Genomic DNA, 15,051 nt, shown 5'->3' on the forward strand with positions numbered 1-15,051 from the left:
AACAAGAAAGAGTTGATGGCAGTCTGGATGGCATTGAAAGCCTTCGAACCCCACGTCCGAAATGCAGTAGTGCAGGTCAATTCGGACAACACAACAGCCTTGGCGTACATCAAAAAACAGGGGGGGACGCACTCCTTCTCCCTGTACGAAACAGCAAGGGATCTTCTGCTGTGGTCTCAAACAAGGAAGATCAGTCTTCTCACCAGATTCGTACAGGGAGAAAGGAACGTCAGGGCCGATCTCCTGAGCAGGAAGAATCAACTCCTGCCTTCCGAGTGGTCCCTCCACTCAGAAGTATGCCAAGACCTGTGGAGAAGATGGGGCAGACCTCACATCGATCTCTTTGCAACAGCAAAGAACGCAAGAATAGAACTTTACTGCTCCCCGATCTCAGACCCAGGAGCAGTATCAGTGGATGCATTTCTCCTAGATTGGACAGGGCTAGACGTCTACGCCTTTCCCCCCTTCAAAATACTAGGACAAACCCTCAAGAAATTTGCTATCTCGGAGAGGACAAGAATGACGCTAGTAGCTCCGTTCTGGCCCGCCCAAGATTGGTTCACAGAGGTACTGGAATGGTTGGTGGACTTTCCAAGAGCACTTCCACAAAGACAAGATTTGCTCAAACAACCCCACTTCGACAGGTATCACAGAAACCTCCCCGCTCTCAATCTGACTGGCTTTCGACTGTCAAAAGTCTTGTCAGAGCGAAGGAGTTTTCGACAAAAGCTGCTAAGGCTATCGCCTCAGCTAGAAGACCTTCGACCCTTAAAGTCTACCAGTCGAAGTGGGACGTCTTTCGCCGTTGGTGCAGGAACCAGAAGTTTTCCTCTTCCAGTACCTCTGTGACTCAGATAGCAGATTTCCTAGTTTTCCTCAGAGAAAAATGCGGTTTGGCAGTATCTACTATCAAAGGATACCGAAGCATGCTGGCTGCGGTATTCAGACATAGGAATTTAGATCTTTCGAATAACAAAGATCTTCATGATCTCTTAAGATCTTTTGAATCTTCCAAGAAAACCTCGAGCGAAGTTCCAAGTTGGAATCTGGATGTGGTTCTTCGTTTCCTGAGGTCCGCTAGGTTTGAACCACCACATTTAGCCTCCTTCAAAGATCTCACGAGGAAAGCTCTCTTTCTCATGGCTTTAGCATCAGCTAAAAGGGTTAGTGAGATTCATGCCCTAGAAGGAAGGGTAGGTTTCAAAGGAGATTCCGTGGTTTGTTCCTTCCTTCCTTCGTTTTTGGCGGCAAAAAATGAGAACCCCTCAAATCCGTGGCCAAGGAATTTTGAGGTTCGTGGTTTATCTGCCATAGTAGGGGAAGAACCTGAAAGAACTCTTTGCCCTGTTAGGAGTTTAAAATACTACCTTCAGAAGAAGAAAACCCTTAAGGGCATTGAGGATAGACTATGGTGCTCTGTAAAGGACCCCAGCAGACCATTGTCGAAAAATGCGCTGTCTTTCTTCATTAGAAGTGTTGTGAAAGAAGCACATAAAGCTTGTAATGAGGAACATTTCAAGATCCTAAAAGTCAAGGCTCATGAAGTAAGAGCAATTGCCACTTCCTTGGCCTTTAAGAAGAACATGTCTCTTCAGAATCTGATGAAAACTACATTCTGGAGATGTAATTCAGTATTCGCCAACCACTACTAAAAAAGACGTCAGTATTACGTATGACGAGTGCTTCGCGTTAGGCCCGTACGTATCGGCGGATTCGGTGCTGGGGCAGGGAGCTGGAACATATCCTTAGTAGTTTTTGCCCTTGTTTTTTTTTTTTTTTTTTTTTTTTTTTTTTTTTTTTTTTTTTTTTTTGGTAATTGAGTTCATATGGTTGTATGAAAAATGATGCAGGTAGGCATCGTTTTTTGTTTCGTAATGCTAATAACATTAGTTTGGTTAGGTGATCGGATTTGGTTTGAAGCTCCCTGCGTTGGTAGTGGACAGGTTCTGTCATAGAAGAGGGCGAACCCCCATTGACATGATCCGACTTGGATTCTACTAAGTAAGCGGATATCAAGTCCCGTTAGTAGACCCAAAGAGTCTTTTCAGCTGTAGGTCACGCCCTCGCTGTAGCTCTTATGGCTATGCAGACTAATAGACAGTATCTATGAAGTCTTCAGCCTAAACAGGTAAGAACCAAGGTTATTTTTATCCTACAACAGGTGTTGTTTACCTTTTCTTTGTTATTTTCTGTCTTGTACCCTCCACCAAGGGTGTCAATCAGCTAAGTATATGTCTGACAGGAAAGTTCATGTACAAAAATGATATTGTTATTTTACAATAAAGTTTTGTACCTGGCAGACATATACGATTGATGGCCCGCCCAGCCTCCCCTCAGGAGACAGGTATAAGAGAGAAAAAATCTGGCAAGAAAGGTATGATGGTTCTTACACCCGCCTCCCAGCGGCGGGTAAGGTAGATCACCTGACCTACCTGTCGCGTTAGCCGCGAGTTTTGAATTCTGTCGTGACGTCAGAGACGTAAGCTAAGTATATGTCTGCCAGGTAAGTATGTACAAAACTTTATTGTAAAATAACAATATCATATTGTTTTAGTAAATTTGTCATTTTAAGAAACCTGATTACTGAGGCACATTTGGGGATTTGAGAAGATATATTGCCTTTTTTTAAGAGAAGACATCTTTCTTTTTTTAAGGTTAAAGCCCATGAGAGCGGAGCAGTTGCTACCTCGTTAGCTTTTAAATATACAGGCAGTCCCTGGTTATTGGCAGGGGTGCCTTTCCCGGGGTGTGCCAATAAGCAAAAACCACCATTAACTGAAACTCGGCGATTTATGTCACTTATGGCGCTGATAAGCGGTTATCAGCGCCGTAAGCACCCATAAGGTGCTCCATAAGGTATGTTATGGCGCCATAACTCTATTATCGGTGCCGATAACCAGAACTCTGCCCGTTATGGTCCATAACCGGGGACTGCTTGTACAGTTCAACCCCCGCTATTCGCGGACCCAAGATTCTCTGATTCGCCTATTTGAAGATTTTTCTATGGATCTTATATACCCATTATTTGTGGAAATTCACCTATTTGCACTATTTTTCACTGAGAAATAATCACAAGTTACAATATTTTTTGTCATTTTTGTGACTAAAAATGCATTTTTTGTGATAAAACTATTAAAATATAATCGGGTATAAGCATTTTTGGAGGGTTTTTCGTTGTTTAACTATCAAAATAGGCAGCTCTAAGGAATTTTAGAGGGGTTTTAAGTATTCATAGATTTTAGCTATTTGGGGGGTGGTACCCATCCTCCCCAAATAAAGGCAGTCTACTGTAACTTGCCTATCTTGTCTATTTTATGGGCCACTTATTGGAGATATAAGTCCATTTTTGCATTGCATTATTTCCATGAAGTGGAAACTGTTTGAAAACTGTAGTACCCTGGGTCTATTGTTAGTGGCTGGCATAGTATTGGGGGATGAAGCATAAGAAGCATTGTTTCTATCCTCTATCTCTTTACTTTGATATAGGGTGTCAAGTCTTGGGGGATTCTGGAGTTCCCACCAGTTTTAGTAGATGGGTGGTGGTTTTTTTTTTTTGTTTTTTTTTTTTTTTTACTGTAGGTGACAGCGTTGTCTGGTTATTTTTTTATTGTGATACTCCGCCCAGGGGAAGGGCACTCATTGATGCTTTCCTAGCCATTGGACATGTCCTTTGCTGCAAAGCTCCAACCTAAGTAGAAGCACTCCACAACTATACGTACCACCACACCACTACAGGTTAAGATGAGCACCAACCAGGGGCAGTATCTTCCTGCAGTAGCTCTCTTATCAGGTCAGGAAACAACAAGCTTTTTATAAATGCTAATAACTTTTCTATTTCAAATTTATTACCTTTACTAAATGTTTTGGATTAGATTATGTATCCCACCTCCTGTCAATGTGGGATTCAGCTATGTAATTAGTATTTGGTAAGTTACTAATATGAAGATATTTTCTTGATAAACTTAAGTTTCATATATTCTTACCAAGTAATTACAGATTGGAGACCTCCCTCTTCCCCTTTCATGGACAAAAGGGCACAAATGAATTGAGGTCTTCAGCTTTGTAGTTCCTGTTGTTCCCTAAAAGTGGTCGGGGTTAGTCACCTACACGAAAACAATAGAAGCACTACCATGATTTTTAAAATTTAAGTTGCTGTATGAGTTGGAACTATATAGCTACATAATTAATTGATAAGTATACGTATATAAACCTTAGTTTTATCATGAAAATAAAATTTTTCCAATGCTAGTCTGATATCATATGTCTAAAGTGAAAGATATCTCAATGTGATGGGGTTGTGGGTTGCTTTGCTTTGTTTTTTTTTTTTTTTCTAGCAATTTTGTTAGACATCTTTGTTTTAGTTATAGTAGAGGATACACACAAGTATCATATGCTTTGTTTATGGTTATGTACACAAGAATTTTAATGGTTATGCATGAAAGCCATTACACCTCTGACTATTAAATGGTAATTTTAGGTGGAGTGCAGCTGAATCTTTATTAAAAATTAAAACTGATGCAATGGAAAACATTCAAGGCATGTAATTGTCAGTCTTAATTGATATACCAAAATGAAGATTTCTGAAGCAGTACAGGCAATCATGGCTGTTGAGGACATGGCAAAAATAATCTAATTTGAAAGAAAAAATATAAGTATGCTGTACAGTATAAAGTATTTATATATTTGTGTGGAATGGTACTATTATTATACGTACTTCTTCTTATTCTTGGTTTAGATTTAGCTGCACACTGGTCCTTTTGACACAGTGCTTATATAGTCAATGATTGTACTGATTGTAAAGACATTTTGGATTCTTGCTGAATAGGTACTTGTAAATCTTTCTTATTTTTTAGTAGCAAATAACTTGAAGATATCTGCATTATTCTTCTATGATTCATTTCTAGGTGGTAGTTCTTTCTTAACCAACTAATGTTTTTTAAAAATTTCGGCTCTTTAGTACCTTCACTGTGTTTTAGAAAATTTTGTTTGCAGACTTTTAGGTGTGATTCATGTCATAATTAGACAAAAAGGAGTAATGTTTACATTTTTTATGAGCTGAAGAAAGTTAATCCATCAGTGGAAATAAAACAAAATGGAACAATGCATAAAAAGATTCTATTGTATGGAAACCTTGTCCATACACTTATCATATGTTGTTCCTACCGAACATACAAACCATCGGTCCTTTACATAAGGAATTACTATCAGCAAAGGTGGAAACAGCCATTAAACTTTCGAACAAGGTGGTTAGGAAGTTAACTATTGTCCAGTATGTGGGAGTCTTGCCTGCCCAGGTATAAACATTCCAATTTGTGTTTGGCTGTCATACAATGCAGACGTGTTTGTTGACTCTGCCCTGATCACTGTTTCTTTTTCTCCTGGTGGGATCTTTTTTTCTTTGTTTGTTTGTGTTTATTGCTATTTTCGTGTTGGTATTAAGATGCAAACCCACAAATCATCTAAGCCCTTACGGAAGGTCGTCACCCAGCGTGTCTTGGGGTAGACAGCAAAGGATATACACACTTCTGCTCACCCATAGATGTGGACCCTCATGTCTTCTGCACTAGTTGCAGAGGGCATGACAGTAATCCTGATTTTACTTGTGTTGAGTGTCATTCTTGGTGGTCCATCTAGTGGGTGAAGTTTACTCGCAGGATGCAATAGAGGAAGAAAGCTTCCAAAGTATCATCTGTGGGGAATACTTGTGGCCACTGAGAATTAGAAGGCCAGGTCATGGGTTCCTATAAATCTTAAGTGCTATAAGATTAGTAGGCTGGTCACCCTGGTATTTTCGTACATTTAAGCCCAGGTTGTAGGCAAAACAAATCAGTTTTTTCCCGAAACTTGTGGTGAGTTACACTGATAATCTACAATTTTTTGTGTAAATATTAAAGAAATGTCAGTGTGAAGTACAGGTTTCAAACATATGTGAAAATGCCATACAAGTGTTGTGTTCCAATTTGCCAAGGAAATGATGCAACATCAGGAAAATTGACTGTTTTTAAATTTCCGGAGGCAATAGAGGGCGAGAACAGCGGCTACGTGCTATCAAAAGGAAAGATTTCACTCCAACCAAGAATACAGAATCAAGTTCTAAACAAGAAAATCAGTGTGTGTGATTGTGTGTATGTGTTTTTGTAGAATAGAAACCTAAGGCAGTACCCAGGTTACGACGGGGGTTCCGTTTTTGAGACGCGTCGTAAGCTGAAAATCGTCGTAAGCCAGAACATCGTCAAAACTCCTAAGAAAACCTTACTTTTAATGCTTGGGTGTATTAAAAACTATATAAACTGCATTCCTATTGCATTTTTCATTAAAAAAAACCTTCAAATATTGATTATTTTGCATTTTTGGTGTCCTATTTCTTCTGCCAGATCAGCGTTGTAGGTGTCGTAACCCTGGAACATGCGTCATAACCATGGAAATAATTTCTGATGAATATAATTGAAAAGCGCCTTAACCTCGGAATGTCGTAAGCTGAACCTGTCGTAACCCGGGCACTGCCTGTATATGCATAAATTTCTGAATTCAATGACATAGTACTTCACATTTATATCCTAACAGTAAGTGTATGTAGTATATTCCTAGAACTTTTGCCTCTCATGAATAAATGTGCTTACAGGTTTATGAAAGACAATTCCATTCAGATGACATTATGCTGGAAATGTCTGTTAATGATGGAAAAACTACTGTGCAAATGTAGCAACCACATTTAAAGAAAAATGCTGTACCATTCGTATTTGCTTCCTAACTATCCTAATTACGTGTCTTCTTCGGCTGTTAGCTGAAGGCAATCACCTGAATCAAAAAGGCACCGAACAGAGAAACATTCAGTGAAAAGTATTTTAAAAGCTCAGGATTATGAGAAAAACTTTTGATTGATTGACTTGCAGGAACTCTCAAGCAAGCCTAAACTTGTTAAGTACTGGAAAATTATTCAAGAAGAGCATATTTTGTTATTTCCTTATTCAAAAATGGTAATTTCAGTAAGAGTGAATAATGATAAATCCACTCAAGCATTTACCAGTGGTGTCCCTGTGCACAAGTTAGTGGATTTTTAAACCTTCCTATGTGCAGGACACAAATACTCTAGAAAATTTTGAGTAAAATACAAAACTTCAACATGCAAAATAACAATTCTGTAATAACTTTTGTTTTTCATTGTAATTGCTTATAATTGCTTGCTCCAAGGGGAGAATTTTCCCTTGGAGCAAGAGGAGTCTCCCTCCACTTCCCTGACTGTTTTTCCTTGAGGTTTGACGACTGAAGACCATGAGACACCAGAGCTCTGTGAGATGTGGATCTCCTTGGGGCTCTTGGGTGCTCCATAGGTGCAAGGTATCCTGGCATCTGAGGGTATCACATACTCCTGTGGTGCCATCACCTCCACCACCATGACGGTGACCATGACAGCATTCACCAAGGTCCCCACATGTGTGTCGACCAACTTCCCAACCCAGATGACCCTGGCTGTGGTGGACCAGACTGCCGCCCATACTCCTGCTCTCCAGTACACAGTGTTTCTACCACCTACTGCCTTCACTCCCAGTTGCTCCTGTTGTGCCTGCTGCTCCAGCTGTTCCTGTTGCCCCACCTGCTGCTCCTACTGTCCCTGCTATCCCAGTTGCTCTAGCTGCTCCTACTGTCCCTGCTATCCCAGTTGCTCTAGCTGCTCCTGTGGTTCCTGCTGCTCCCTTCTGGAGGGGAGACCTGATCACCATCCTGAAGAAGATGTTGAAGAAGAAATCAAAGAAGAGGAGTCGTAAGGTATCATCATCGTTGTCTTCTTTGTCGTCTTCTTTGTCTTCGTCTACCTCCCTCCACAGGGGAAGCAGTGGGATCTCTCTTGGGCTCTTCCCGGTCTTTGGACCTGGGAACCATTTCGTGTACCTCACCGGGGTTTCGCATCTTGCGAGCCTTGAGTATGTGAGCCCGCAATGCCCACAATACTCAAAACCAGCTCTAAGAAGCCCATTTCTAAGACTGGTTCTGTGCCTCTCTTTTCTGAGTTTCTTTGGACACCCAGTTAGAGACCTGTCCCATTGATTGTTCTGTACAATATATGGGAGTATCGGGTGCTCAACCTCCGAGAACTCTAGTTTCCATGGAATCTTGTGTATTAGAGAGTGCTCCCTGGTCTGGTTTAGGCACAGCATGAGAGAAAGTGATGAAGCATGCAGGTGCTTCAACACTTCCTGCCAGTACCGCTTTGAGTACTTCGACAGGTTCCCAGCCTAGTGTTTCGAACTCGAGGATCCGAACACTGGGTGATGCGGTGAGGAGGTCCCATGAACAGTTTTCTTCTCGTCAAAAGGTTTCGGCCTCAAAGAAGACTGGAGTACATTGGGAGAATTATGCAATTTCACATCCAACAATAACTTAGCACTTGACTCCGACCAGCTCCTGTTCATGTTCACGTGATCAACCCCATTCGCCAGAAGAGAGTGTACAGGTATGTTCGCATGAACCTCTCTGCCCTTGCTCAGAACAGCGCCTCGCCTTGGTGTAGCCACTCTTGACCCATGCCAGCGTCACCACCACGGGTTGGTGACCGCCCTCAGTCTGCCTTTCCTGCTGTTCTCCCAGTAGGACAGGTAGGAGTGCTCAATCCCTCTCACCTGTCCCCTCAACCTCCTCATGATTCACCTGGAGGCATGAGTCGGACAGGAGGAACTCTGATGAGAATGCTTCTTCTTACCGGAGTTCTATCATGAAGGCCTACTCCCCAGTTTTATTTCTCGGACCTACTTAGTTGTATGCCTGAGTGGTCGAGGAGGGATCCCAGGTGTCTGCCGAGGTTCTCCCTCATGGGGGGAAGAGTTGATCAGGAGAACTGCACCCTGGAAGGACTTGAGGGTCCTCTTCCCAAAATGCAGACACCCCCTAGATACAGAGGACCTTTGCAGAGATCATCATACTGATTTGTCAGCACAATAATCTCGAGGAAGGGACCATGGCCTCTTTGGATTGTCCTTCATCCCTTGATTCTTTCTGGGGTCCCAAAAAGGGGCTGCCATAGACCACACTTTCTGAAGGGGTACTTGATCAAATGAATAACCTGGTTTCTGGGTAGGAGAATTCTTTGGACACTTTTCCTTGGGACCTGTGGTAGGTGCTCAACAAGTTTCGTAGCTTACCCAGCTCCTCTAAGGTGACAGGTAGCATCTGGCCTAAGGTGTACGGTTATGGAAATGAGAGAGATTGTGTGATTGACTGGCCTCTCTTCCTCTTCCTTCCTCGCCGTCCTTCATTCTCGTTCTGCAGGCAGAGAGTGTGATTCAAGCTGGCACATGCTGGTACTGGCAGCCAATGCAGGTAAGTTTTCACATCGAGCACCAGTTCTATTTTTCTGTTATTAAATTTACAGAAGCAGTCCCACTCCCTCCTCTAGCAAGGAAAGGGAGACCCTGACAATAAGACAAACCTTGTACGTACTAGTGTAATTGTAATTGCCTTACTGTCACCAACTTTTAGATTCATCCTAGCCTATTTATGTATGAGATACTCTTCTTCACTCATTTGAGAAGGTCCAGAAGTCTTACATTGGATCATGCAGTTCCTACACTCTCTTCAGTACTCTTCCTTGCTCTATTGACCAGGAAGAGAATCCCAAGTGTGGTGAACTTTCTTATGTAAAGGACTAATGGTTTGTGTATCATGTAGAAACAAATGACAAATTTTTAAAGTTTGTATTTTTCCTAACTGTACAAACCTGAGGTCTTTTACACATTATTGCCACCTCATGCCACCCCTCAATCTGACACCCGAGCCAAAAGGCAAATTGGAATGTTTACACCTGGGCAATTTGCCTGCCAGATGGTAGTTTACTGCACCTTGTTGGTAAGTTTAACGGCAGTTTCTAGCTTCATTGAAAGTAATTCCTTAAGTAAAGGACCTCAGGTTTGTATAATTAGGAAAAATACAAGTTACTTTAAAAATTGTAAGTTTTAGGAGTTTTTTTAAATATGCTTTTTTAATGCATTTATAATTTTCAGTTTTTGGTGTTCTTAGCAGTTGCACTTATTAGGGTTAGTAAGGTAGGAAGAAAAGAATATTATGTTTAGATGATTTTCTTTTTATACAGCTAGTAGTTTTAGAATTATGTATGTTCGTATTATAAAAATGCAAGTGACCACACAAATTTTCTCACCTTTCTGCAAATGTTTCTGACTTCCAGATTTCCAAGTTTCATGAATTACTTTGTATTAATGATTCATCTTAGTTCATGACCTAAACAACCATATTCCAGGATAATCCTGTAGGTAGTGACAATCACAGGGTAAACAGTCGTCTGTTGTTTGAAGCTAAGATGAGTCATGCATCATTGCTGCCCGTGACCAGCCTTATGAAAGCGGAAGATTTCCTAGGGTCAGATGCTCTAAATTCAGAGCAGCATGGTGGACCCAACCCTGGTGGGAAAAAACAAGCACACCTTACATCAAAGGTAATGTAGACTTTTGTTTACTACTGAAGAAACTACCAGTATCTGTTTATTTGCTTCTAGATATTTCTTTTGTGTAATTAGTGAGACTGGTATGGCTGACCCTTTGGTTTTGTATAGCATGATGTAGTGCTTGATTAGTATGGTTTTTAAGAATTTCTAAAACCTACTAATTTTTTGTTCTGCTTAAAAACCAAAATATTCTGTTTTTAATGTGTGAGAGGAATTTTATTATTAGTAAAATTGTCAAATTTAACAATACTTGGTAACATACATCCTTCATACAAAGTTCTTTGAATATAGAAAAATTTTACTGTGCTAGTAGAAGTTTATTGGTTTTGAATCTTAGGAACATTTCAACAATCTTAGCAAAGTATATATATATATATTAAGAATTTCAAATTATGTCTATCAAATACACTCGGGAAACTCTGCAAAAGTGCAATCTGGTGACCACAAACAAATTACTTTTATATTATCCTTGATTGTGTTGTATGCAAACACTAGACACTTCCTAAGGAGCAAAGGAACAGCTACTCCAGATAGAATATCATATACATGAGTCTCCCCTGATCTTTAGTAGTTAGCTGCCACATTATAAGTGTGTTTGAGAACAAGTTCACAGCATTATTTCAGAAACTACTCCAGTGACAGGGCACAGTTGGATGATCACCCAGGTAAAAGAACCTATCAGAACCTTGCAGATTACCCTCAACATTGCCATGTGGGAAGGACACCAAGGCCACAGCCAACCTTCTCACCTCTCTCACCAAGACTCCAGCTTGTGTGCAACCAGCTTCACCACCATTAACCCTCTTACATTTTACGTCGACATTTTTTTGTCTCCCGTGTGCCGACTGGACGTATTTTACGTCGACTTACAAAAGTTTTTTTTTAAATTTGCGGAAAAATACTTATAGGCCTACCAGCCTAAAACTTTTGAATCACGCGCCTTAGGGGATGCTGGGAGTTCACAGATCAAGGTGTTTTTTTTTTTTTTTACAATCGTTACGCAGGCGCACAAGCGCGAATTTCTTTCTTGCCGCACTAAAAAGTATCTGTGACACATCTCGGAAATTATTTCGTCACTTTGACATAATTTTTGTACCATTGTAAATTAGCCGTTACATGAAGTATTATATATGAAAATGTGCGCATTTCTATGTAGCTCAATATTTCGATTTATGGTGAATTTATGAAAAAACTTTTTCCTTACGTCCGCGCGGTAACACTTCCGAAAAAAATCATACATGCGATTGTGGTAATGTTTGCACCATTTTAGAATTAGCCGTTATATAAAGTTTTATATATGGAAATGTGCGCAATTTCATGCACAATACAACTAAAAACAACCCATGGTAGTAGCTTTTATCAGTTTTGAGATATTTTCATATAAATAACGATAATTGCCAAAATTTCAACCTTCGGTCAACTTTGACTACCGAAATGGTCGAAAAAGGCAATTGTAAGCTAAAACGCTTATATTCTAGTAATATTCAAGCATTTACCTTCATTTTGCAACAAATTGGAAGTCTCTAGCACAATATTTCGATTTATGATGAATTTATGAAAAAAATAACATTTTCTTTACGTCCGCGCGGTAACTCTTCCGAAAAAATCATACGTGCGATTGTGGTAATGTTTGCACCATTTTAAATTAGGCGTTACATAAAGTTTTATATATGAAATTGTGCGCAATTTCATGTAGAATACAACAAAAAATAATTGAAGGTTGTAGCTTTTCTCATTTTTGAAATATTTTCATATAAATCACGATAAATAGAAAAAAAACCACGTTCGGTCAACTTTGACTCTACCGAAATGGTCGAAAAACGCAATTGTAAGCTAAAACTCTTACAGTCTAGTAATATTCAGTCATTTACCTTCATCTTGAAACAAATTCGAGGTCTCTAGCAAAATATTTAGATTTATGGTGAATTTAAAAAAAAATCTTTCCTTCCCTCCGCGCGCGGATTCTCCGCCACAAATCTCCGAAATGCGTACGTACCATTCTCGGAATATTTGCTCCGTTTCATATTAGGCATTTCATAGAGTTTTATATATGAAAATGTGTGCAATTTTATGTAGAATGAAACGAAAAATATTTGAAGGTTGTAGCTTTTCTTACTTCCGAAATAATTGCATATAAAAAATATATCTATAAAAAAATTCGACATTTGGTCAACTTTAACTCATCAGATATGGTCAAAAACTGCAATTGTAAGCTAATACTCTTACAGTAGTAATATTCAATCATTTGTCTTCATTTTGAAAGAAATTGGAAGTCTCTAGGACAATATTTAGATTTATGGTGAATTTTTGAAAAAAATATTTGTTTATGTCCACGCGTTACGAATTCATGCATTATTTTGTGATAATATTTTCTCTGTGTTGCTTTTATTGTTTTACAGTGTGTTATATACCAAAATGATCACAATTTAGTGTACATTACAACGAAAAAAAGTAACTTTTTACCTTTAACCGTTTTGCGCACAGCGCAATTTGAATACAATTATATATGAAATTTCGTTTTTGCGCTATCATATATCACATTATTTATATATGATAATGATAATTTTTTTCATTTCTGATGGTTGCATACTAAACTTCAGCCAATGACAAAAAAAAAGGAGCCAAAAATGAACTCTTAATCTTGAAAACTAAGCGCGCTGTGATTTTTTGAAAAAAATATTTTTTCCGCTTCCGCGCTCACTCAGAAACACCTCCGGCACACGGGAGACATTTTTTTTTTACCGCTTCGGCGTAAGAGGGTTAAGCAAGACTTCATCTCTTCATCACCCATGGGATGCCAAGGAGGACCAAAAGGATTTTGGATCCCTCTCCCCTCTCCCAGCATAGCTAGAGAATAAGCCCTTGATTTGTTCTGTTTACATGAATAAGGAGTGTACCTAGGTAACCAAAATCATTCACTTTTAATGATACTTAACTTGAATATGCACATGTATTGGAGGGCCCTGGATACAGCTGGATAAAGATTTTGTACATAAAACCTGAATTTCCAATTTCTTCTCCAGCAAAAGGAAACGAGGCCAAGATATCATTTCAACAGTAAAACCTAATATATTATGGAGATGAAGCCAAGGGAGCATTCTTCTGACTTGGATTTCCTGACAGTGAATGTAACTGCTGAGATTTTTACTCATGTTAAGGAGTGGCTTACTGGAGAATCCTTAGGCAAACCAATGATGACCCCTCAAGCCTGTCTTCTACCCTTAAAAGAGGCTCTCATCAGGTCTACATCATCTTCCTGACTATGATCAATAAGAACTTTTAGCAAGTTCTTATTAATGTCAAACTTTCAAGAATGAGTCATGGGAGCTACTACTGCCAACAGTAGGTGGAAAGAAGAGAATCTTGCCTTTATCCACACCCTAGCTCATATCCACTGAAGGCTCATCTCTAGAATTGTTGGAATTTGTGGAAAAAGGGAAGCAGAACCTATTTTTGGAGATAGGACCCCACCACTCAATCAACTAGTGACATTCATCTTGTATTCCCAGGACTTGCAGAAGTTCCTGACTTAAGGCAGCAAGTTAGGTTGATGATAGACATGCAAGCAGTCAAGGGGGTGACAGACAACTTAACCCTTTACTGCCGACTGGATGTATTTTATGTCGACATTTTTTGTGTCTTGGCTGCCGACTGGACGTATTTTACGTCGACATACAAAAGTTTTTTTTTAAATTCGCGGAAAAATACTTTTAGGCCTACCAGCCGAAAACTCTTGAATCACGCGCCTTGGAGGATGCTGGGAGTTCACGGATCAAGGTGTTGTTTTGTTTACAATCGTTACGCAGGCGCGAATTTCTTTCTTGCCACACTAAAAAGTATCTGTGACACATCTCTGAAATTATTTTGTCACTTTGACATAATTTTATACCATTTTAAATTAGCCGTTACATGGAGTATTATATATGAAAATGTGCGCATTTTTATGTAGAATACAACTAAAAAATACTCATGATTGTAGCTTTTATCAGTTTTGAGATATTTTTATATAAATAACGATAAGTGCCAAAATTTCAACCATTGGTCAACTTTGACTCTACCGAAATGGTCGAAAAACGCAATTGTAAGCTAAAACTCTTATATTTTAGTAATATTCTATCATTTACTTTAATTTTGCAACTAATTGGAAGTCTCTAGCACAATATTTTGATTTATGGTGAATTTATAAAAAAAACTTTTTCCTTACGTCCGCGCGGTAACTCTTCCAAAAAAAATCATACATGCGATTGTGGTAATGTTTCCACCATTTTAAATTAGCCTTTACATAAAGTTTTATATATGAAAATGTGCACAATTTCATGCACAATACAACTAAAAACAACCCATGGTTGTATCTTTTATCAATTTTGAAATATTTTTATATAAAAAATGATAAGTGACAAATTTTCAACCTTCGGTCAACTTTGACTACCGAAATGGTCAAAAAAGGCAATTGTAAGCTAAAACGCTTATATTCTAGTAATATTCAAGCATTTACCTTCATTTTGCAACAAATTGGAAGTCTCTAGCACAATATTTCGATTTATGGTGAATTTATGAAAAAAATAACAATTTTGTTTACGTCCGCGCGGTAACTCTTC

The 15,051-nt window shown here is 39.2% G+C and overlaps 2 protein-coding genes across 5 annotated transcripts in view; one reads left to right on the plus strand and one right to left on the minus strand.

Annotated features, from left to right (window-relative positions):
• Positions 1-15,051, plus strand: part of LOC135205618 (ubiquitin carboxyl-terminal hydrolase CYLD-like) — a 271,604-nt gene that overhangs the window by 70,211 nt on the left and 186,342 nt on the right. For all 4 annotated transcript variants that reach the window (XM_064236410.1, XM_064236413.1, XM_064236412.1 and 1 more), the window contains one exon: positions 10,250-10,444. In XM_064236410.1, coding sequence (XP_064092480.1) covers positions 10,250-10,444 — 195 coding nt within the window. The remainder of the gene's footprint in view (positions 1-10,249; positions 10,445-15,051) is intronic.
• Positions 10,270-15,051, minus strand: part of LOC135205619 (tigger transposable element-derived protein 1-like) — a 35,935-nt gene continuing 31,153 nt past the window's right edge. The window contains exon 3 of the transcript XR_010312562.1: positions 10,270-10,409. The gene's annotated coding sequence lies outside the window, so the exon portion shown is untranslated. The remainder of the gene's footprint in view (positions 10,410-15,051) is intronic.

Source organism: Macrobrachium nipponense, chromosome 24, assembly GCF_015104395.2.
Source record: "Macrobrachium nipponense isolate FS-2020 chromosome 24, ASM1510439v2, whole genome shotgun sequence".
Taxonomy (NCBI): domain Eukaryota; kingdom Metazoa; phylum Arthropoda; class Malacostraca; order Decapoda; family Palaemonidae; genus Macrobrachium; species Macrobrachium nipponense.